We start from the raw sequence: 24739 nt of genomic DNA on the forward strand, positions 1-24739 counted from the left end.
GAGAGGTTAAGGTACCACCTTTTGAAAAGAGGAGTATCAAAGAATTTCAGCACACATTTTAAAACTACCTCATGTTTTTTTCCTTTTAATCCTTTGTCTTCAGATCTTTTGTCTGACACTTGGAAGCATTTATTTATATATTTTCCCATTTGAACCATGATATTTTGGGTATGGAGTGTTTTTTTATATGCAACACATACTTGAATATTTAAAAATCCAATTTTATGGTCTCTGATTTTCAATAGGTGAATTTAATTCATTAACATTATAATTACTGATGCTTAGACATTCTTGACAGCTTATTTTTTACTTTTTATTTGCCATACCTTTAATTATTTCCTTCTGATTATTTCCTCTTTGCTCTGTAATAATTTATCAATTTTTATTTCTTTGGTTTTTTTTCTTATTTACTGATTCTAAAGTTACACCATTTGTGTTGGTTGGTTAGGGTTACTACCAGAAGAAAACAACATAGCCTGGGCACGTTAAACAAGAGAAATATTATTTTCTCATAGCTGTGGAGGCTGGAAGTTTAAGACGAAGGTGTTGACAGGTTTGGTTTCTCCTGATGCCTCTGTCATTGTCTTGCAGGTGACCATCTTCTTCTTCCACAGGATTTACCTCTGGGCACATACATCCCTGTTGGTCTCTCTTCCTCTTCTTATAAATACACCAGCCATATTGGATTAGGGCTCCACCTCCATGGCCTCATTTAACCTTAATTATATCTTTAAAGGCTTCACTTCCAAATATATTACATTGGGAGTTACAGCTTTAGCATATCAGTTGGAAGGAGAGGAGGATGTAATTCACTTCATAAAATCACCCATTCCTGTTTTTCTGGTGAATATTCTTAAATTCTTTACATACTCGTATCAGCTTATTTTTCTAACAATACATGGGGTTTATCAGTATTTACTTATTTTGACCTCTCCATTCACCTGCTCTACTACAACTTAATTATTCACCCTTCCTTTCCCAGGAATATTTTCTTGATTCCTAGTACCCCCTTTTTACAACATGGAAAACTTTTGGCGCTTTTGTCAACTTTAGCAGTCATCTTATCTGGACGTTAGATTTCTGCTTTCTTTCTTCAATCTGATTTTGTGTGTTTTCCTGTTTTCAGTGGATTCTTCACAACTTCTGGTCCCTTTATGTATTCTTGACTTTAATTCCAGTTATAAGTCTTAAACACACAGACACACACACACTTACATTTCATCATTAATAAAGGTATGGCAGAGGAGGGAGAAGCTGATGAACACACTGAATCCACTGTCTTAAAACAGAAGAGGTACGTTTCATATAGAAGTTAATTCTACAGAGTAGAGACCTCTGACTGGGAAAATTTGAACTTGGAAATTCAGGACAGGTTTGAGTCAATAGAAGTAAAAAATATTATATTCATAATATTGTTTACAATTATTTTAATTAATTTACATTGATTGCAGTTATAATGCTAAATGGTAATTCTTGCTTCAGAAGTGTACAGGTATAAGACTTCTAAATAAAAACAGTGCCAAAGAAGCTCTTTTATGTCAATTTGATCACCAAGTAAGTGCCTTAGGAGTGGCAGATGTAAGGCATGCTACAGAAATCATGCCAACAGAAGACAAACTACCCAGTATCATTATGCCAAGGGAAGGCACAGGTGGCTGGAGAGCAGCAGCTACAGGTCTTTTTATAATGTTATCAAATGGCACACACTTGACTCCAGCTGTTCCTGTGCCAATGGCCAAGGTAATTAGGGATGCCAACATGAGAGAGTTCAGAAGGCACATTCATCCTCATGCCATCCAACATTGGACCAGAGAAACAATCTTGGGTGGCACATTAACTGGCTTTTGTGCCACAGAAATAATTAGGTTGGAGAGGTCACTTGAACTTTGAAAAGCAGGATAAGGTCCCAAAGGCACAGAATTAAAAGTATTTCTATGACCAATAGAAACAGATTTCAAAACCACACAACTTCTACCTAGAGAAAGCAGGGACAACAAAGAGTCTAGCGCTTCAACAACAGTGAAATTTTAAAATATTCTTCGAGTTACAGAAAAGTTTGCAGTACAAAGACCTTTTTTTTCTTGAATCATTGGAGAGTAAGCTGCCAACATACTCTTGAATATGCTTGTGTTTATCTCCTACAAATTTGGATATTGTCAATCAAATCAAGAGAATCATGAAATGAACACTGGTAACATTACTCTCATTTAATCGCTGAAATTTCACCATTTATTACAGTAATGTTCTTCACATCATACAGATCCATTTCTTGATAGATTTAGCTGCTGTGTCTCTTTAGTATAAAATAGTTCTTCAGTCTTTCCACTGATATGAACTTAGATTTTTTGAAGAATATAGGCTAGATATTAGAATGTCCCTCAATTTGAGTTCAATTGGTGTTTCCACATGATTAGATCCAGATTATGCACATTTTTAAGGGCTGTTGTTTCCTTATTAAAATATATAAGGTAGCAAATTATTTTTACTTGTTCAGTTTTGATCATTTGATTAACATGGTGATCTACTAGCCTTCTCCACTGTAAAGTAACTCTTTTTCCTTTTGTAAATTGCCTTGTGGGGAAATATTTTAAGACTGTGTAAATAATACCCTGCCACATTCATTAATGATTGTTGCCTTATTCAAGTACTGTTATGATATTTGCCAAACTGTGATTTTCCTCATTTTATCATTCCTTTTAGATGTATTAAACAACTTTACTTATTTATTTATGTAATTACTTATATTGATATGAATGCAGGGTGCCTCATTTTATTATATAATGGATTATAGGCATACTCTGGAGATATTGTGGGTTCAGTTTCAGACCATTGCAATAAAGCAAGTCACAAGAATTTTTTTGGTTTCCTATTGCATGTAACAGAGAAGGCAATGGCACCCCACTCCAGTACTCTTGCCTGGAAAATCCCATGGATGGAGGAGCCTGGTAGGCTGTAGTCCATGGGGTCGCTAAGAGTTGGACATGACTGAGCGACTTCCCTTTCACTTTTCACTTTCATGCATTGGAGAAGGAAATGGCAACCCACTCCAGTGTTCTTGCCTGGAGAATCCCAGGGACGGGGGAGCCTGGTGGGCTTCCGTCTGTGGGGTCGCACAGAGTCGGACACGACTGAAGCGACTTAGCAGCAGCATTACATATAAAATTTATGTTTATACTATACTGTAGGCTATTAAGTATGCAATAGCATTATGTCTTAGAAAACAATGTACATACCTTAATTTTAAAAGGCCGTAGAGTGCCTGAAGAACTATGGACAGAGGTTCATAATACTGTACAGGAGGCAGCAAACACAACCATCCCAAAGAAAATGAAACATAAGAAGGCAAAGTGGTTGTCTGAGGATGCTTTACAAATAGCTGAAGAAAGAAGAGAAGTGAAAAGCAAGGGAGAAAGGGAAAGCTACACCAAACTAAATGCAGAGTTCCAGAAAACAGCAAGTAGAGATAAGAAGACTTTCTTCAATGAACAATGCAAAGCAATAGAGGAAAAAACAGAAGGAGAAAGATGAGAGATCTCTTTAAGATAATTGGAAATATCAAAGGAACATTTCATGCAAAGGTAGGCACAATAAAGGACAGAAACAGTAATACCTAATAGAAGCAGGAGAGATCAGAAAGATGTCACAAGAATACACAGAACTGTACAAAAAAGATTTTCATGACCCGGATAACCACAATGGTGTCGTCATTCACTCAGGGCTAAACATTCTAGAGTGTGACGTCAGGTGGGCCTTAGCAACAGTATTGCCAATAAAACTATCGGAGGTGATGGAATTCCAACAGAGCTATTTAAAAGCCTAAAAGTTGATGCTATTAAAGTGCTGCACTCAATATGTCAGCAAAATTGAAAAAGCAGTGGCCACAGGACTGGAAAAAGTCCATCTTCATCCCAATTCCCAAGAAGGGTAGTACTAAAGAATGTTCAAACTACTGGACAATTGCACTCATCTCCCATGCTAGTAAAGTTATGCTCAAAATCCTTTAATCTAGGCTTCAGCATTACACGAACTGAGAAATTCCAGATGTTCAAGCTGGGTTTAGAAAAGGCAGAGGAGCCAGAGATCAAATCGCCAACATTCACTGGATAACAGAGAAAGCAAGGGAATTCCAGAAAAACATCTACTTCTGCTTCATTGACTACGCTAAAGCCTTTGACTGTGTGGATCATAACAAACTGGAAAACTCTTTACCTGTCTCCTGAGTATGCGGGTCAAGAAGCAACAGTTAGAACCTTATATGGAACAACTGACAGGTTCAAAATTGAGCAAGGAGTACAAGTCTGTTTACTGTCACCCTGTTTATTTAGTTTATACGCAGAATACATCATTCAAAATGCCAGACTGGATGAGTTACAAGTTGGAATCAAGATTGCTGGGAGAAATATAAACAACCTCAGATATGCAGATGATAGATACCACTTTAATGGCAGAAAGTGAAGAGAAACTAAAAGCCTTTTGATGAGGGTGAAAGAGGAGATGGAAAAAGACAGTGTAAAACTTAATATGAAGAAAACTAAGATCACATGGTATTTGGTGCCATCACTTCATGGCAGATAGAAGGGGAAAACGTGGAAGCAGTGACAGATCCTCTTCTTGGGCTCTAAAATCACTGTGGATGGTGAACTGCAGCAATGAAATTGGAAGAAGATTGCTTCTGGGCAGGAAAGCTATAACAAACCTAGACAGTGTATTAAAAAGCAAAGACACCACTTTGCTGACAAAGGCCCATATTGTCAAAGCTATGGTCTTTTCAGTAGTCACGTATGGATGTGAGATTTGGACCATAAAGAAGGCAGAGTGCTGAAAGAATTGATGTTTTCTAACTGGTGTTGGAGAAGACTCTTGAGAGTCTCTTGGACTGCAAGGAGATCAAACTAGTCAATCCTAAAGGAAATCAACCCTGAATACTCATTGGAAGGACTGATGCTGAAGCTGAACCTGCAATATTTTGGCCACCTGATGCGAGGAGTTGACTCACTGGAAAAGACCTTGATGCTGGGAAAAATTGAAGGCAGAAGAACAAGGCAACAGAGGATGAGATGGTTGGATGGCATCACCAATTCTATGGACATGAACTTTGCAAACTCCGAGAAGTGGTAAGGGACAGGGAAGCCTGGCATGCTGAAGCCTGTGGGGTTGCAAAGAGTCAGACACGACGTGGCAACTAAATAACAAAATTGTTTAACAAGTGCTATCGTCTGAGTCTTCAGTGAATTGTGGTAGTAACATAAAAGACCACTGTTCACATATCACCATAACCATGAAAAAGTTTGAAACATTGCAAGAATTACCAAAATTTGACAAAAAGCCATGTAATAAGCAAATGCTATTGGAAAAATAGTGTGGTGGACTTCCTTGAGGTAGGGATGCAACAGACTTTTGATTTGTAAAATATGCAGTATCTATAAAGGACAGTGAAGTGGAGGTACAATGAAATAAGGTGTACCTGTATAATCATCCCATACCATTTTCATATATTCATTAAATATTAAAAATATTTCCTAGTTTCTCTTATGATTTCTTCTTTGAATGACACTTTCACTGTAGCACTGTTTCATATGCTGTTAGTTGGGAAATCTGTATATGTATGCATGTGACTGACATAATTTAATTCCTTTGGTGTCATATTTCAGTCTTCTAAAGTGTACTGTGCTTTATTTTATGGACCAGCAGACAGTCTATGTTTAGTTATTATCCCTTAGACATTTGAAAAGAACGTGCATTCTAAAGTTGTTGGAGATAAGTTCAAAATCTGTCAGTTTAAGTTGGTTAGAAGGTTCAACATATCTTTTCTGAATTTTTTTTTTTTTTTAGTACTTGTTCTTTGAATACTGCATTTGTCTGTTTCTCTTTTGTTGTCAGCTTTTGCTTCATATATTTGAAGTTCAGTTATTTTGTACATAAACATTTAGAAATATGTCTTTCTATTCAACTTTATCACAAGTGTCCTTTTTTATCTCTGGTAATACTTCATTGTGAAATCTAATTTGCCTGATACCTTAATGTTTGCAGGGTATTATCTTTATAATTTCAATCCATTTTGTCATAATAACTTAAGTGTTTTGTCTTAGAGACCGAATATAATTAGGTCTTGCTTTTTATCCAGTTCCACAATCTTGGTCTTAAAAAAAATTCAGTCTCTACTTTTTAATTGGAGTGTGAATTTAATTGATTTTAATATAATTATAAATATTTGGGTTTAAGTATCATGGGTCTTATCACCATCTTGCTTGTTATTTGTTATCCTGTACTGCCCTCTTTGGGGTTCAGTACTTTTAATGTATTTTTACATTTCTGTATTGACTTTTTATTTTTTGTTTTTGGCTGTGCTGGGTCTTCACTGCTGTGTGGGCTTTCCTCCAGTTGCAGCAAGCGGGGCTGCTCTCTAGTTGTAGTGCATGGGCTTCTCACTGCAGTAGATTCTCTTCTAGAGCATGGGCTCTAGGCACAAGGGCTTCAGTAGTTGCAGAGCATAGGCTCAATAGTTGTGGAGACAGCTTAGATGCTCCGTGACATGTGGGATCTTCCTGGATCAGGGATTGAACCCACATCTCCTGCACTGGCAGGTGGACTCTTCACAATGAGCCACCAGGGAAGCCTTCTCTATTGACTTTTTAAAGTTGCATATCTACTTAAAATTTTAAGAAAATCATCTAGGCACTATAACATGCAGTCTTATCACAGTTTATTTAGAATAATATTATACCACTACAGGTAAAATGCATAGACGTTACAGCAGTGTAATTTTTATTTACCCCAACTCCTTGTGATGTAATTTCATACCTATATATGTTATAACTACAATAGTGTATTGTTGGTACCTTTGCTCTAAACAGTTATAGTTTAAAGACATTCTTCCACTAGGAAAAATAGTTTTATTAGAAGTATTATTAATAATACTTTTATTGATTTTGTTAAGAAAATACTTTCATTGTTAATATTTACCATCTCCAGAGCTCTTCATTCTTTTATGTAGACCCACATTTGTTAGCATATTTGTTCTACCTAAAGAATTTCCTTGTGGTACAGGAATTTTTCTTGTGGTTCAGATCTGCTGGTGTTGAGTTGTATCAGCTTTTATTTATCCAAAAGTCTCTTTATTTCATTCTCATTTTAGAATAAATTTCACTGGATAAAAAATTGTGTTCAAAGTTTTTATTTTTTTCAGTACTTAATGCTCCATTATCTTCTGTCATCGATTCTGATGAGAAGTCAGCCATAATTCCTATTAGCTGTTAATACTTCTACATAAATTTTTTATGGGTATTTTAAAGATTTTTCTCTTCATCATTGGTTTCCGTATTTTGGATACTGTGCCAAGATATTGTGGGCCTGGGTAAAGCTGCCTTCTGTTTGGAGCTCACTGAGCTTCTTATGTCTGTAGACTAACTTCTTTCACCAATTACATATGTTTTATAAAGTACTTGATTTTGTCTTACTGTTACTGAGGCTTTGTTCATTTTTGCAGTGTTTTCTTTCTTTCCTTCAAATTGGATTATCTCTATTGAACTATCCTCCTATTCACTAATCCTTTATTATACGGGGCCAATACTTTTTAAAGTAGAATTTTTCATTTTAGATTTCATATTTTTCATTTATAGAATTCCTCCCCTCCCACTTTATTAGTTTGTGTCTCTGCTAAGAATCCCTATATATTCACTAACTATGTTCTTTTAAAATCCTTGAACATGTTTATAACAGCTGCTCCAAAGTGCTTGTCTGCCCATCTCAATCTCTTGGTATCTTAGGGTCTGTTACTATTAGCTTCTTTTTCTCTTTGTAATACATCACATTTCCCTGCTTCTTCACAAACGTAGTAATATGTTTATGCTGGACATTGTGGATGTCACATTGTAGGGAGTTTGGATTATAACTGTCTTTCTTTAAAGGCTATTGAATCTTTTGTACTAACAAGCATTAAATTAGTAGTGGATTACTTTGATCCTGCCAAGTTGGTTTTATGATTTTTAAAGGCAATTTTGTAAATTGTCATAGGATGTGGCCCTTATTCTTAAAGGATGACATTTCTGGGGTTTCATATAAATGCTCAGAGGTTGCTTCACTTTGGCTGAACCAGAATTAAAGCATTTCTCAGCATTATGCAGCCTCTCCATTCAGCTCTCTGCCACAGCAGAGGCTCTTTGATAAGCTTTGTCTACTGGGTCCCCACTCGTCACACAGATTCTCCCTTTCTGGTATCTTGCACCACAAATTCTAGAGCCCTCATCATCCCTGAATTCTGAACTCTTATCTCTTGGTCTTCAGCTAAGTGACATCACTGGTCTCTGCTCTGGAAACAGCATACAGGGCTCATCTGTGTATTCTCCACTTATTGAGGATCATGGTCCTGCTGTCCTTACTGTACATTGCCTAAATACAGTTCTCTTATGTATTTTGTCCAGTTTTACAGTAAGAGGGCAAGTCTGAGAACCAGTTTGTCCATTGCCTGGAAGGGGAAGATTCCTCTTTCCCTATTTTACATCAGTTGAACCACTATTAATTATATGATTATTATTCTTTGTTTGAATTTAGTAAGAAACGCACAACATTGAACTATAGGGACCAGTGAGAAACTGACACTTTTCTACAGGACAAGAGATTGAGTATTCCAATAAATGGGGTTCTGTAAATCATTCAGGCTAGATCAGATTGTCATTCTATAAAAAGTAGTCTTACTGAAATCTTTGTATATTTTCATAAAGGATAAAAAGAAAAGACTAGCTTTCTTAGACTTAGTTATGGGTAGTTATCAAGTCATAAATTACTAAACTTTGGGGAACTTTCTAATCTTTATATGAGCAGTTTGGTATAATTGGAAATGGCATGGATTTTAAAATCAAACATAAACATATCTGAGTTTGAATCATGATTTTCAGTTTTCCTTATCAATTTATCAACTATGAAATAGGTATAATAATTCTACTGGTTAGGATTATTATGCAAATTGAATAATAACATACATAGCCTCTGGTGTAATGCAGCCATTTTGCAGCTGATTAAGAAAAGTTAATTCCTTTAATGTTTTAAGCTGTAATGATTTTGTTACCGGTAATCATAAAGCACTGCTATAAATTTAAGCAGGCATAAAAACAAATATCTTCTACTGTTATAAAAAATAAAGACTTGCATTATTCATCCTACAAGATTAAAACAATTCTTTAAATGGAAGAGCTGAAATTTTATTTTATTTACTTTCTTTGAAATGAGTTAAAATTGGAAAAAAATTAGGTTTTACTCTTTGAATGCTTTTACTTGGAGTGATATACCCTAGTATACAACATTTTATGGTTTTATTTGACCCATTTTGGACACAAAATTGATGACATGTCATGCTTAAAAGTAGAGTTTGTGACATTTAAGGCTCTTAGTGATTACTAGTTCAAACATAATAGCACATTGCAGGGAGTTATACAGAATTAGAAAGCAGCTAGTGCCAAGTTTAACACTTATAACTCACCTTCAAAAAATATACTGAAAACTTCTGATTCCAGTTATCCATTTAAGAATATATAAGAGGATACTCTTATGATAACAACTAGAACAGCTCGATAAATAATTTTTTAAATTGTTTGTTTTTTTGAAGACACTGGAGACCTACCAAGGCAGTATTTGAATGACCAAGATCCTAGACAGAAGCAAAGCCCAGAGAGGTCAGTCTGACATTTGGTGCTGCTTTTGCTTTCAAAGCATTTGCAAATTTGTAATTGGTGGCTCAGAGGCTGAGAAACTTAGCAGAAACCAGTGTTTGAAAAGTTGACAAACCACACAGAGCTTTAGGCAAGAGCCAGGCTCCTCTGTCCTAAACTTTCTCCTGGAGTTTGCTCAGTTTCATGCCCACTGAGTCAGTGATGCTATCTAACCACCTCATCCTCTGCTGCCCTCTTCTCCTTTTATCTTCAATCTTTCCCTGCATCAGGGTCTTATCCAATGAGTTGGCTTTTGCATCACGTGGCCAAACTATTGGAGCTTTAGCTTCGGCATCAGTCCTTCCAATGAATATTCAGGGTTGATTTCCTTTAGGACTGACTGGTTTGATCTCTGTGTAGTCCAAGGGATTCTGAAGAGTCTTCTCCAACACCACAATTCAAAAGCATCAGTTCTTCAGCGCTCAGCCTGTATGGTCCAACTCTCACATCTGTACATGACCACTAGAAAAACCACAGCTTTGACTATATGGACCTTTGTCAGCAAAGCAGTATCTTCGTTTTTTAATACGTTGTCTAGGTTTGTCATAGCTTTCCTATCAAGGAGCAAGCATCTCTAATTTCATGACTGCAGTAACTGTCCACAGTGATTTTGGAAAGGAAAGGAGTATAACAAGAATATATATTGTCATTCTGTTTATTTAACATATCCAGAATACATTATGCAAAATGCTGGGCTGGATGACACACACACACAAGCTGGAATCAAGATTGCCAAGTGAAATAAAAACAACCTCAGATATGCAAATGATGACACCCTAATGGTAGAAAGTGAAGAGGAACTAAAGAGCCTCTTGATGAAGGTCAAAAAGGAGAGTGAAAAAGATGGCTTGAAACTCAACATTCAAAAAACTAAGATTATGGCATCTGGTCCCATCACTCCATGGCAAACAGAAGCAGAAAAAGTGGAAGCACTGACAGATTTTATTTCCTTGGGCTCCAAAATGACACTGACTGGGCTAAGGTTACAAAGTTAGTAGCATCTGCTGAGGAGGCAGAGCTTTAGGCTGGGACTCCCGAAGGACTACAGTCTTGATATAAGTATAAAGTGGAAATACACTCTCAGACTGAAACTCAGCTTCAAATAAACTCAATTCCAGAATAGATTAAAATGTAGTTTAACCTTTAACCTAACTATTATAGTTGCCAGAAACAAAGTAAATTCTTTCTGGAGGAAAATAACATCATACATAGTCTCAAATTATCACTAAACTTTTAAAATCTTATGTCCAAAGTTCAATTTAAAAAAAGGTAAGAGTAAATAGCTGCCAAACAACAGCAACAACCAAAAGGCTTACCAAAAAGGCATTAGTTTGGAGAAAAAGAGGAAAAATACACTAATAAAAGAGAAAAACAGAATAAATATAGTTAATACAAAGAAGGGCAAGAATGGTTAGATGAAAGAACATATAATAAGTAGGAGAAACAGAAAAGAAATAGTGTACTGTTATTTATGTCATATGTCAAACTAAATAATCCAGTTATAGATAGACTGCCTTTTCTTTTTCTTGGTTGTTTCCTTTGCTGGGCAGAAACTTTTTGGTTTGACATAGTCCTGCTTATATATTTTAGCTTTCACTGCCTTTGCTTTTGGTGTCTTACTCAAAAAAAATCACTGCCAAGACCATTGTCAAAGGGCTTTTTCTCAATGTTTTCTTCTAGGAGTTCTATGATTTCAGGTATTACATGTAACTCTGTAACCCATTTTGAGTTTTTTTTTTTTTGTCAGTGGACCCAGTTCCATTCTTTTGCATGAGGCTATCCAGTTTTCCCATCACCATTTACTGAAGAGACTATCCTCTCCCCATTGTGTGTTTCTGGTGCCCCTGTCAAAGTATATGCATAGGTTTACTGCTAGGCTCTCTATTCTGCTCCATTGGTCTCTATGCCTGCTTTTATATGAGTACCATTAAAATATGGAATACAATATAACCATTAAAGTAATGATATAGATCTATATTTATTTTATGAAAAACTGTCACTGTAACATTGTTGAATGAAAAACATTCTAGCTATAAATAAAAAGTTTAATGTAGAGACTTACGTAGAGAAATACTTTAAAGGATGTTCATTTCTGCATAAGAAAATTCCAAGCAATTTTTTTAGTTTTTGTTCTTTATATTTTATGGTATTATTTTTTATTATTATTTAGTCCTATAATCAAAACATTTTATCTTCATCTAAGGGCTTCCTGAATCAACGATTTTGCTTACAAAGTATATTATCCTATATAGTCATGAAATTTGGGTCCTGTTTCAGGTTATTATTTCTTGCAACTGGCATGTAAAAGCCATCTCTTACTAGTAACAACACATGGTATCTCTTTAGTACTTCCTAGTTTACAGAGTACTTTCAATACAGTATCTGCACAGAGACTCAAAAACAATCTCAAAATGGATTAAAAACCTTAATATGACACCAGATACTATAAAACTCTTAGAGGAAAACATAGGCAAAATACTCTTGTGTAAATTGTGGCAATATTTTTTGGATCCATCTCATAAAGTGAAGAAAACAAAAGCAAAAATAAACAAGTGGGACCTAATTAAACTTAAAAACCTTTGCACAGCAAAGAAAACCATTCACAAAATAAAAAGGCAACCTAGTAAAAAGAGAAAATATTTGCAAATGATATGACCGGTAAGGGGTTAATATTCATATATCCCCTTGATCTAGCCTTGTTGTGGTGATGGGGCTTGCGTAACTCAGTGAATCTATGAGCCATGCTGTGCAGGGCCATCCAAGACAAACAGGTCATAATGATGTTCTGATAAAATGTGTCCACTGCACCTTATCTTTGACAAAGGAGGCAAGAATATACAATGGAGAAAAGTCAATCTCTTTAACAAGTGGTGCTGGGAAAACTGGTCAACCACTTGTAAAAGAATGAAACTAGAACACTTTCTAACACCGTACACAAAAATAAACTCAAAATGGATTAAAGATCTAAACGTAAGACCAGAAACTATAAAACTCCTAGAGGAGAATATAGGCAAAACACTCTCTGACATACATCACAGCAGGATCCTCTATGACCCACCTCCCAGAATATTGGAAATAAAAGCAAAAATAAACAAATGGGACCTAATTAAAATTAAAAGCTTCTGCACAACAGAGGAAACTATAAGCAAGGTGAAAAGACAGCCTTCAGAATGGGAGAAAATAATAGCAAATGAAGCAACTGACAAACAACTAATCTCCAAAATATACAAGCAACTCCTACAGCTCAATTCCAGAAAAATAAATGACCCAATCAAAAAATGGGCCAAAGACCTAAATAGACATTTCTCCAAAGACATACAGATGGCTAACAAACATATGAAAAGATGCTCAACATCACTCATTATCAGAGAAATGCAAATCAAAACCACAATGAGGTATCATTTCACGCCAGTCAGAATGCCTGCGATCCAAAAATCTACAAGCAATAAATGCTGGAGAGGGCGTGGAGAAAAAGGAACCCTCTTACACTGTTGGTGGGAATGCAAACAAGTACAGCCACTATGGAGAACAGTGTGGAGATTCCTTTAAAAAGTGGAAATAGAACTGCTTTATGATCCAGCAATCCCACTGCTGGGCAAACACACCGAGGAAACCAGAATTGAAAGAGACACGTGTACCCCAATGTTCATCGAAGCACTGTTTATAATAGCCAGGACATGGAAGCAACCTAGATGTCCATCAGCAGATGAATGGATAAGAAAGCTGTGGTACATATACACAATGGAGTATTACTCAGCCATTAAAAAGAATACATTTGATTCAGTTCTAATGAGGTGGATGAAATTGAAGCCTATTACACAGAGTGAAGTAAGCTGGAAAGAAAACCACCAATACAGTATACTAACACATATATATGGAATTTAGAAAGATGGTAACGATAACCCTGTATATGAGACAGCAAAAGAGACACTGATGTATAGAACAGTCTTTTGGACTCTGTGGGAGAGGGAGAGGGTGGGATGATTTGGGAGAATGGCATTGTACCATGTATAATATCATATATGAAACGAGTTGCCAGTCCAGGTTCAATGCATGATACTGGATGCTTGGGGCTGGTGCACTGGGACGACCCAGAGGGATGGTATGGGGAGGGAGGAGGGAGGAGGGTTCAGGGTGGGGAAAACATGTATACCTGTGGCAGATTCATTTTGATATATGGCAAAACCAATACAATATGGTAAAGTTAAAAAAAAAAAAAATGTGTCCACTGGAGGAGGAAATGGCAATCCATTCCAGTATTCTTGCCATGAGAACCCCATTAACAGTATGAAAGGCAAAAAGATATGACTCCTGAATATGAGTACCCCCAGTTGGAAGGTGTCCAGTATGGTACTGGGGAAGAGCAGAGGGCAAATACTAATATAGCTCAGGAAAGAATGAAGGAGCTGGGCCAAACCAGAAATGATGCTCAGTTGTGAATATGTCTGGTGGTGAAAGTAAAGTCTGATGCTATACAAAACAATATTGCATATGAACCTGGAATGTTAGGTCCATGAATCAAGGTAAATTGGATGTGGCCAAGCAGGAGATGGCAAGAGTGAACATTGGCGTTTTAGGAATCAGTGAACTAAAATGGACAGGAGTGGGCAAATTTAATTCATGTAAACATTATATCTATTACTGTGGGCAAGAATCCATTGGAAGAAATGGAGTAGCCCTCATAGTTAACGAGAGTCTGAAATGCAGTACTTGGATGAAATCTCAAAAAGGAGAGAATGATCTCTGTTCATTGCCAAGGTAAACCTTATTCAATATCACAGTAATCCAAGTCTCTGCCCCAGCCACTGATGCCAAAGAAGCCGAAGCTGAAAGTTCTATGAAGATCTATAAGAACTTCTAGAACTAACATAAAAAAAAAAAAAAAAAAAAAAAAGATGGCCTTTACATCATAGGGGATTGGAATGCAAAATTAGGAAGTCAAGAGATATCCAGAGTAATAGGCCAATTTGGCCTTGGAATACAAAATGAAGTAGGGCAAAGGCTTACAGAGTTCTGTCAAGGGAACATGCTGGTCATAGCAAACATCCTTTCCCAGTAACCCAAGAGATGACTTTACACATGGACATCACTAGATGGTCAAAACCAAAATCAGATTGATTATGTTCTTTGCAGCCAAAGATAGAGAAGCTCTATACAGTCAGCGAAAACAATACCTGGAGCTGACCATGGCTCAGATCATGAGTTCCTTATTGTAAAATTCAGGCTTAAACTGAAGAAAGTAGGGAAAACAAATAGGCTACTCAGTTATGACCTAAATCAAATCTCTTATGATTATACAGTGAAAGTAACAGATTCAACAGATAAGATGTGGTAGACAGAGTGCTTGAAGAACTATGGACAAGGTTCATAACACTGTACAGGAGACAGTGACCAAAAACATCCCAAAGGGGAAAAAAAAAAAATGCAAGAAGGCAAAGTGGTTGTCTGGGGAGGATTTTTAATAAATGCTGAAGCTTTTATTATAAATAAAAGGTTTTTTTTTAATATAAATAAAAGCTGAAGAATGAAGAGAAGCAAAAGGCAAGTGAGAAAGGGAAATAAATACCCAACTAAATGCAGGGTTTCAGAGAATGGTGAGGAGAGATAAAAAGGCCTTCTTACATGAACAATGCAAAGGAATAGAGGAAAACAACAGAATGGAAAAGCCTAGAGACCTCTTCAAGAAGACTAGAGATATCAACAGAACATTTCATGCAAGGCTGGGCATGATAAAGGATAGAAATGGTAAGGATCTAACAGGAGCAGGAGACATTAAGAAGAGGTAGGAAGAATACACAGAAGAACTATACAAAAAAAGTCTTAATGACCCAGATAACCACAGTGGTGTGGTCACTCACCTAGAGCCAGACATCCTGGAGTGTGAAGTCAAGTGGGTCTTAAAAAGCATTACTGCAAACAAAGGTAGTGGAAGTGACAGAATTCCAGCTGAGCTATTTCAAATCCTAAAGATGATGCTGTTAAAGTGTTGTACTCAATATGTGATGAAATTTGGAAAACTTAGCAGTGACCACAGGACTGGAAAAGATTAGTTTTAATTCTAATCCCACAGAAGGGCAATGCCAAAGAATGTTCAAATACTATACAATTACACTCATTTCACATGCTAGCAAGGTTAGCTCAAAATCCTTCAAGCTTCATTCAGCAGCACATATACCGAGAACTTCCAGATGTAGAAGTTGAGTGTCAAAGAGCCAGAAGAACCAGAGATCAAATTGGCAACATTTGCTGGATCATGGAGAAAGCAAGGGAATTCCAGAGCCTCACTGACTAGATTAAAGCCTTTGACTATGCGGATCACAGCAAATTGTAGAAAATTTTTAAAGGGGTGAATTTAGACTACCTAAGACTACCAGACCACCTTACATGTCTCCTGAAAAACTTGTATACCGGTCAGGAAGCAACAGTAAGAACCAGACATGGAACAATTGAGTGGTTCCAAATTGGGAAAGGAGTACCTCAAAGCTGTATATTGTCATCCTATTTATATAACTTATATGCAGAGTACATCATGTGAAATGCCAAGGTGGATGAATCACGGAATCTAGATTGGTGGAAGAAATATCAACAGCCTTAGATCTGCAGATGATAGCACTCTAATGACAGAAAGGAAGGAGGAACTAAAGAGCTTCTTCATGAAAGTGAAAGAGGAGAGTGAAAAAGCTGGCTTAAAAATCAATAGTAAAAATCTAAGATCATAGCATCTGGTCCCATCACTTCATGGCAAACAGAAGGGGAAAAAGTGGAAGCAGTGACAGATTTTATGTTCTTAGGTGCCAAAATCCCTATGGGTGGTGACTGCAGTCATGAAACCAAAAGACATTTCCTCCTTGGAAGGAAAACTATAACAAGCCTAAACAGCATATTAAAAAGCAGAGACAGCACTTTGTCAACAAAGGTCTGTATCGTCAAAGCTATGTTTTTTCCAGTATTGAGTATGGATATGAGAGTTGGACCTTTATGAAGGCTGAACACCAAAGAATTGATGTTTTCGAATTGTAGTGCTACAGAAGACTCTTGAGGGACTGCAAGGAGATCAAACCAGTCAACCTTAAAGTAAATCAACTCTGAACACTCATTAGAAAGACTGATGCTGAAGCTGAAGCTCCAATACTTTGCCAACCTGACAGGAAAAGTGGACTGACTAGAAAAGATCCCGATGCTGGGAAAGACTGAAGGCCTATGAAGCAGGGGGTGGCAGAGGATGAGATGGTTAGGTAGCATCATTGACTCAGTGGACATGAAATTGAGCAAACTCTGGGAGATAGTGGAGGACACAGGAGCCTGTTGTGCTGCAGTCCATGGGGTCACAAAGAGTCAAACGCGACTTTGCGACTGAATGACAACATTCATTATATATAAAAAGCTCCTATGACTCAACATCAAAAAACCTCCAAAATCTCGATTACAAAATAAGCAGAAGAATTGCAGATGGCCAACAAGCACATGAAAGGATTCTCAGCATCACTAATCATCAGGGCAATGCAAATCAAAACCACAATGAGGTATCTCCTCACACCAGTCAGAAATGGCTATCATCAAGAAGAACACAACTGTTGGTAAGGATGTGGAGAAACGGGAACCACCATACACTGTTGGTGAGAATGTAAATTGGTGCAGTCACTGTGGAAAACAGTATGGGGTTTCCTCAAAAAACTAAAAATAGTACTACTAGCAATTCCACTCCTAGATATATATCCAAAAAACAAAACCCACTAATTTGTAAAAATACATGCATTTCAATGTTTATAGCAGCATTATTTACAATTACCAAGGTATTAGATAAATGAATATATATATATTATATATATATATGTATGTATATATGCATACCACTCAACCATAAATAAGAATGAAATTTTGCCATTTGAAGCTCTATGGGTGGACTTGGAGGGCATCATGCTGAGTAAAATAAGTCAGAGGAAGACAAATACTGTATGATATCTAAAAACTACAGCAAACTAGTGAATATAACAAAAGGAGCAGACTTAAGGAACAAACTAGTGGTTAGCACTTTGAAGAGGGAAGCAGGAGGGGCAGAGAGAAACAAATGGTTATTATGGGATTGTACGAAATCATCTGTGTGAAACTTAAAAATTGTAAAGTATTATAGAATTCAAAACCTCTTTTATTCAATTAAAAAAATCCAACGTATGCTGCTACTGCTGCTGCTGCTAAGTTGCTTCAGTCGTGTCCGACTCTGTGTGACCCCATAGATGGCAGCCCACCAGGCTCCCCTGTCCCTGGGATTCTCCAGGCAAGAACACTAGAGTGGGTTGCCATTTCCTTCTCCAGTACATGAAAGTGGAAAGTGAAAGTGACGTAGCTCAGTCGTGTCCGACTCTTAGCGACCCCATGGACTGCAGCCTACCAGGCTCCTCCGTCCATGGGATTTTCCAGGCAAGAGTACTGGAGTGGGGTGCCATTGCCTTCTCCAACGTCTGGATAGGTACTATATTATTATCATCATTTACACATAAAACTCAAAAGTTACGGACTTTGAAGACAACTTATGACCCAAATTCCATGTATCTACCATTACACCTTCCCATTACACCCTTCCTTAACATGATCTGGATATAACAGAATTGAGTATACTTCCCAGAACTGAAAGAAAGCTGATGCATCTGAGAGGTGAGAGTAGAGGGGCTGTAGATGCCACTTCAGGGAGTTAGAATTTACCCCAAAGGCAATAGAAGATGCTAAAAGGTTTTAAATATGGAAGAATGAAATTATAAATTATGATTGTTTTGACCAGGGGTCTGCAAACATATTTTGTAAAGCACCAGAGAGTAAATATTTTAGGCTCTACAAGCCAGATAGTCTCCTGCAACCACTCAACTCTGCCATCGTAAGGCAGTCATACACATTACACAACTAAGTTTGGCTATGCTTCAATACCACTTCATTTATGGATATGAAAATCTGAATTTGAATATCATGTATTTTTAATATCATATATTTTAAAGTATATTGACACTTTTTCTTTTCTTTTCTTTTTTTAAATGATTTAAAACTGTAAACAGCCATTTGGGAGCTAAATTTGCTTGGTAGGCCATAGTTTGCTGACCCCTAATTTGGAAGATGATCACTTAGGCTATGTGTAAAGTAGACAAAGAGGTACTTTCTGGCTCATTTCATCAGGTCTAGTATCCACATACTTACTTTTTAATATTCAAGGTCTGCTCTATCATGCTATATATGTCTTTTATCTCTCTACCATCAACAGATATGCTAATGCAAAAAGAATATTCTCAGGTTAAGCATTACATTTTATATGCAACCCGTTTGTGTTCAATGTAGTCATATTTTTCTTCTTTAAGGATGAGATATCTTAGGGGTAGAAGGTAATTTATAGGTAAGAATAGTACTGTTTGTTTTTATAAATTTTTAAATCCAAAGAGGTAATAATTCTTAGTATATAGGCTAGATCATGATTTAAATAGTAATAATTGATTAGAAAACATGATAAATTCTTTAGAAAATTTTAAAGTGGAGCATCAAATGTATATGGTAGATTCATAAACTTAAATGGAACATTAAGGCCTTAATCCTCTCTTAAGGCTTTTAATGCTTCTTAAAGACAGACCTTGGGCTATAAATAAAAAGTTACATATGAAGAATAAGGATGTAGCATTTTGATTGTTCACTTTTACAAATAAAAAGGAAAGCAAAAGTATCTCTCTCATTTCCTTATTTTAGATTTTTATCTGTTACTAATATAAATCCTCATGGGTTAAGGTTAGCCTATTAGTAGAAAGTCTGTTTGGCTTTAAACTAACATGGAGACTTTATATTGTTACTGCCTAGAAAGTGAAAGTGAAAGTGAAGTTGCTTAGTGGTATCCGACTTTTTGTGATCTCATGGACTATAGCCCACCAGGCTCCTCCATCCATGGGATTCTCCAGGCAAGAGTACTGGAGTGGGTTGCCATTTCCTTCTCCAGAACCGAGACTAAATGCTGAAACAGATATGATTTGAAAAGAAGTTTGTAAGATGGCTTTGATGAGTATGGGTGCGTGCTCTGTCATGTCGGACTCTTTGCAACCCTGTGGACTTGTAGCCCACCAGGCTTTGATGATTATGTATTGGTTAATAGTTAATGTAGCATAAATTACAGAACAGTATAATAATACATTGGGAAATAAAGTTTATCAGATACTAAACATATAAATATTCATCTCTGTAGTTATTTTGGCTAGAAAGAAGGCTGGGACTACAGACATAAAAAAATAAGGAAATAGGAAGAAAATCTACCTTTATTGCTGAGTAGTGGCAGAAGTGAGGAGGAAATAAAGTGACAACGTCACTTGGGTCAGAAAAATCTAAGAAGTGTTGTAATTAAATTTCTGACACTGTGATGTATGAATGCATAGACTTTGGTGAAAATAATAAAATGTTCCCTTAATATATTAATATGCCTGATCAATGTGACCTAACAAAATACAGACAACCAACAAATAGCAAAAGGTTCATACATTTGAAGTAATTCGATTTTTTTCCCATGATCAATGAATGCACAAAGCACAGTTTAATTAAGTGATGCGAAATTAGAATTTAAACAGCAAACTCATTTCAAAGACAAGATAAACTAATATATGAACCCATATTAACATCTAAAGCATCAAAGCTTAAAGTACACAATGTCTTCACTGTACAGAAGATTCAGATAAAAGAGCCTTCTCAAAGTTTTTGTTGTTTTCCAGATTTTCTGACAGCAGTGGAATTTCTATGGAGCAGAATGTGCTGAAAATCAGGAACCCCATCTTTGTTTATCTGATCTCATTGTGGCAAAAGATCTTATAAAATAAGAACCTAATACAGAGCACAAAGATGTGTAAGAAACTAGTCTATTTTACTGTTCCATAACTAAGTTGAGGATTAAAGCATATTTGAACTTATAATATTCTCTTGGATCTACTTTGCACTGTGGTCACTTTAGAAATATAAGTGAGAATGTTACTTCTCAAACTGTTACTTCTCACTAAAACCTAAGGGACAAACTGAGCACATTCAAGATCTCAGGGACATGTCTTGTCCTGTGTTCTGGTTTCTGAAGCTGTACTTCTATAGGGAATGGATTAGAAAAAGTTTAAGCTTGTTAGATACAAAGGTGTCATCCTCTCACATCAAAGTACAGGAGGAGAGACATTCAAGAATTATAAATTCTTAGAAAACATAAAAAATCCTTTGGGTCTGGCAAGGAAAATGTCAGCAAGTCAAAAGAGGCTGGATGGCTATTGACCAATTTCATGAAGGCAAAGCTGCAAGCCAAGATGGAATAAATGCTTTCCCACCATGTGTTGAAGGCACAAATGACACTAATCCTTTTTAATGGTCACAAAAGCTGACAACTTACTCAGCGTTAGAACTGAAAGCACAAAATCATCCCAAGGAATGACTCACCATAAACAGGTCACGAGCACCAATGTCAACAGCTAACAGAAATGCCTTTTCAAATCTTTGGTACCTGTAAGGAAGAAATGTTATATGTTGTGAACAAAACTATAGAAGAGGAGAGAGCAGTTTGTTTAATGTACTTATATGCTATTGTTTTTGTTCTGATAAAAATACTCTCAAACAGTAGGGACTTCACCTGCTGGGATCTTCCCTATGTGAACTCTTATTGTATTTAGGAGGTGCTGGTGCACACAGCCTGTGGAGGGGTTCAGTAACTGTCAAGCACAAACATAACCAGATTCAGTTCACTTCAGTTCAGTTGCTCAGTTGTGTCTGACTCTGCGACCCCATGAATTGCAGCATGCCAGGCCTCCCTGTCCATCACCATCTCCCAGAGTTCACTCAAACTCACGTCCATCGAGTCGGTGATGCCATTCAGCCATCTCATCCTCTATCGTCCCCTCTTCCTCCTGCCCCAATCCCTCCCAGCATCAGAGTCTTTTCCAATGAGTCAACTCTTTGCATGAAGTGGCCAAAGTACTGGAGTTTCAGCTTCAGCATCATTCCCTCCAAAGAAATCCCAGGGCTGATCTCCTTCAGAATGGACTGGTTGGATCTCCTTGCAGTCCAAGGGATTCTCAAGAGTTTTCTCCAACCCCACAGTTCAAAAGCATCAATTCTTCAGTGCGCAGCCTTCTTCACATTCCAATTCTCACATCCCTACATGACCACTGGAAAAACCATAGCCTTGACTAGACAGACCTTTGTTGACAAAGCAATGTCTCTGCTTTTCAGTGTGCTATCTAGGTTGGTCATAACTTTGTCACCATCTGCAGTGATTTTGGAGCCCAAAAAAATGAAGTCTGACACTGTTTCCACTGTTTCCCCATCTATTTCCCATGAAGTGATGGGACCAGATGCCATGATCTTCGTTTTCTGAATGTTGAGCTTTAAGCCAACTTTTTCACTCTCCTCTTTTTAGTTCCTCTTCACTTTCTGCCATAAGGGTGGTGTCATCTGCATATCTGAGGTTATTGATATTTCTCCCAGCAATCTTGATTCCAGCTTGTGCTTCTTCCAGCCCAGCCTTTCTCATGATGTACTCTGCATAGAAGTTAAATAAGCAGGGTGACAATATAGAGCCTTGATGTACTCCTTTTCCTATTTGGAACCAGTCTGTTGTTCCATGTCCACTTCTAACTGTTGCTTCCTGACCTGCATACCGGTTTCTCAAGAGGCAGGTCAGGTGGTCTGATATTCCCATCTCTTGAAAGTGTCACAATAACCAGATTAGGTGCTGCTAAATGTAGAGAAATGTTAGCTTAGGAAATACATTTCCTCATTATTTTTTCTTTGTTGTATTTTGTTGTGTAAGTGGAAAGTAGGAGGATATGGACAATACAGCAGGATAAGAACAATTAATAAATCATATATTTATATTAAAAGTTGAGAAGTCAAATGTTGCATTTTTACAAAACTCTCACATTAGTGATCTGGGGTAAAAACATCCCCTGCTGTTGTAATGAAAATAATAAGTGGTTTCTAAGTATTTTAAAAAGGTATTACTTTTCTACTATTTCATCACAATCATACTATCTTTCCCTGAGGTATAACTAAGAATTTTCTTTGTGAGGACAAACTTTAGTTTACATCAATTACCTCTACAGAAAATTTAAAGTCCTGAGAGAAAAGCATGTCATGAACATATAATTTGCACAGGATTTTGGAATAAAAGGTCATCTATGCTGAAACTTACACAGATGTAACAATCAGTTTTTCTGACTCAAGAAACAAGCAGATATATAACCAAGTTCTGTTCTATATTGTGAAATATGATGGTATAAAATATACTAAATTTTCACATAAAACATAGCAGAAATGTGGAATATTATTACTAACAGAGTATATAAAGTTTATTAGTGAAATAGCTAATATAATTAAAATTCAAACAAGGCTTATTATTATTCCATATGAGCTGGTAGGCCAGAAACTGAAACACTTTGGAATTTCCATACTGTGTTTGGTAGCTGTTCTCCCATCTACTCTCTGGTTCTTCTTACTGGTATCTCCAGTATTTGCTGAATCCTTTTCAACTATGGAAGATCAGAAGAAAATTGTGTTCATTTTTGTTCCAGGAAAATGGCTGACTCTATATATTCAGTGGACGTGGGATGTAATAAGGAAGAGGACAGATCAGCAAATTGTACTGTTAATACTATTCATAGATTTACTGCCATTTTGCATTTGTTCCCATCCACTATATGGAAACTTTTCTAGCAATAGTAATTATTCATCCTCTAAGATAAGTGTGCTCTTTTGGCCACATCTGGTCCTATTAACTTCCCCTACTTGAAACCCTCTTTCTTTGCATTTGGAGATCCATTCTTGCATTTGGAGATTCATCTTTTGTTTTCTCAATTCTTAGATTTCACCTTCTTAGTCTCCTTTTTAAGTCAAGTTTTCGCCTGCCCCGCCCCCACGTCCAAGATGGTGGCGCTCCACTGCGGTGGCGGGCTCAGGCCTCTGATGCTGTCCTGGAGCCGGGATCTGCCGTGCATCTGGCGCGCCCTGCATACCTCCGCGGTCTGCTTCAAGAACCAGGCGGCCCGAGTCCGAGTGGACAAGGGGAACAAACCAGTGACCTACGAGGAAGCGCATGCCCCTCACTACATTGCCCACCGTAAGGGCTGGCTGTCACTGCATACAGGTAACCTGGATGGGGAGGACCACGTTGCCGAGCGAACAGTGGAAGATGTTTTCCTTCGCAAATTTATGCTGGGCACCTTCCCAGGCTGCCTGGCTGAGCAGCTTATTCTGAAGCGCCAGGCTAACCAGGTGGAGATCTGTGCCCTGGTCCTGAGGCAGCTACCTGCGCACAAGTTTTACTTCCTTGTGGGCTACAGTGAGACCCTGCTGTCCCACTTTCACAAGTGTCCTGTTCGTCTGCACCTCCAAACTGTTCCCTCAAAGGTTGTGTATATCTAGGACATACATCAAGCTTTTTACATCAAGTTGTAGCCTGCGAAGGACAGAAACTTGTGAAAATGGACTGAAGTAGAAATAGGGGACATACATACATCCCCTCAGATTTCTGAGACTTTGTCTTCAGAGTTGCTATTGAATAAATACTCTCCATGTTGTCTTGCTTCTTCGTCTGTCTAGAGAACTAGAATAGGGTCTTTGAGGATGCTCCAGGGTTCCCAAGAAGGCTGCCAGTTACCTGAGGTTTAGGTAATAGCTATGGTTCAGTGCATATCCTGTGCCAATCACTGTGTCAGGAACTTTACCTGAAGTTCTTTCTCTTAAAATGGAAAGATCCATTTTTGGAGATTATAAAGCAGTTATTTTTTTAAAAACCTTTTTCAATTTAAGTCTGAATTTTGTAATAAGGAGTTCACAATCTGAGCCACAGTCAGCTCTTGGTTGTGTTTTTGCTGACTGTATAGAGCTTCTCCATCAGCTGCAAAGAATATAATCAACCTGATTTTGAGGGGAAAAAAAAATAAGTTTTCTCTGCCTGTTCCATGAAGGAGCAAGCAGTAATCTACTCAGACAGGGTTACTACCTCAGTAACCCTAACTGCTCCTATGGCATTGATACATCAAAGGCACAAATCT

The 24739-nt window shown here is 37.2% G+C and overlaps 2 protein-coding genes across 2 annotated transcripts in view; one reads left to right on the plus strand and one right to left on the minus strand.

The window, feature by feature from the left end:
- The window catches only part of WDPCP (WD repeat containing planar cell polarity effector), a 282688-nt gene that overhangs the window by 15365 nt on the left and 242584 nt on the right, over window positions 1-24739 (minus strand). The window contains exon 14 of the mRNA XM_055541743.1: window positions 21129-21192. Coding sequence (XP_055397718.1) covers window positions 21129-21192 — 64 coding nt within the window. The remainder of the gene's footprint in view (window positions 1-21128; window positions 21193-24739) is intronic.
- On the plus strand, window positions 23572-24176 carry LOC129623227 (28S ribosomal protein S24, mitochondrial-like). Its single transcript, XM_055540448.1, has one exon. The coding sequence runs from the start codon at window positions 23610-23612 to the stop codon at window positions 24105-24107; it is 498 nt and encodes a 165-aa protein (XP_055396423.1). The 5' UTR covers window positions 23572-23609; the 3' UTR covers window positions 24108-24176.

This window comes from Bubalus kerabau, chromosome 11, assembly GCF_029407905.1.
Source record: "Bubalus kerabau isolate K-KA32 ecotype Philippines breed swamp buffalo chromosome 11, PCC_UOA_SB_1v2, whole genome shotgun sequence".
Lineage (NCBI taxonomy): Eukaryota > Metazoa > Chordata > Mammalia > Artiodactyla > Bovidae > Bubalus > Bubalus kerabau.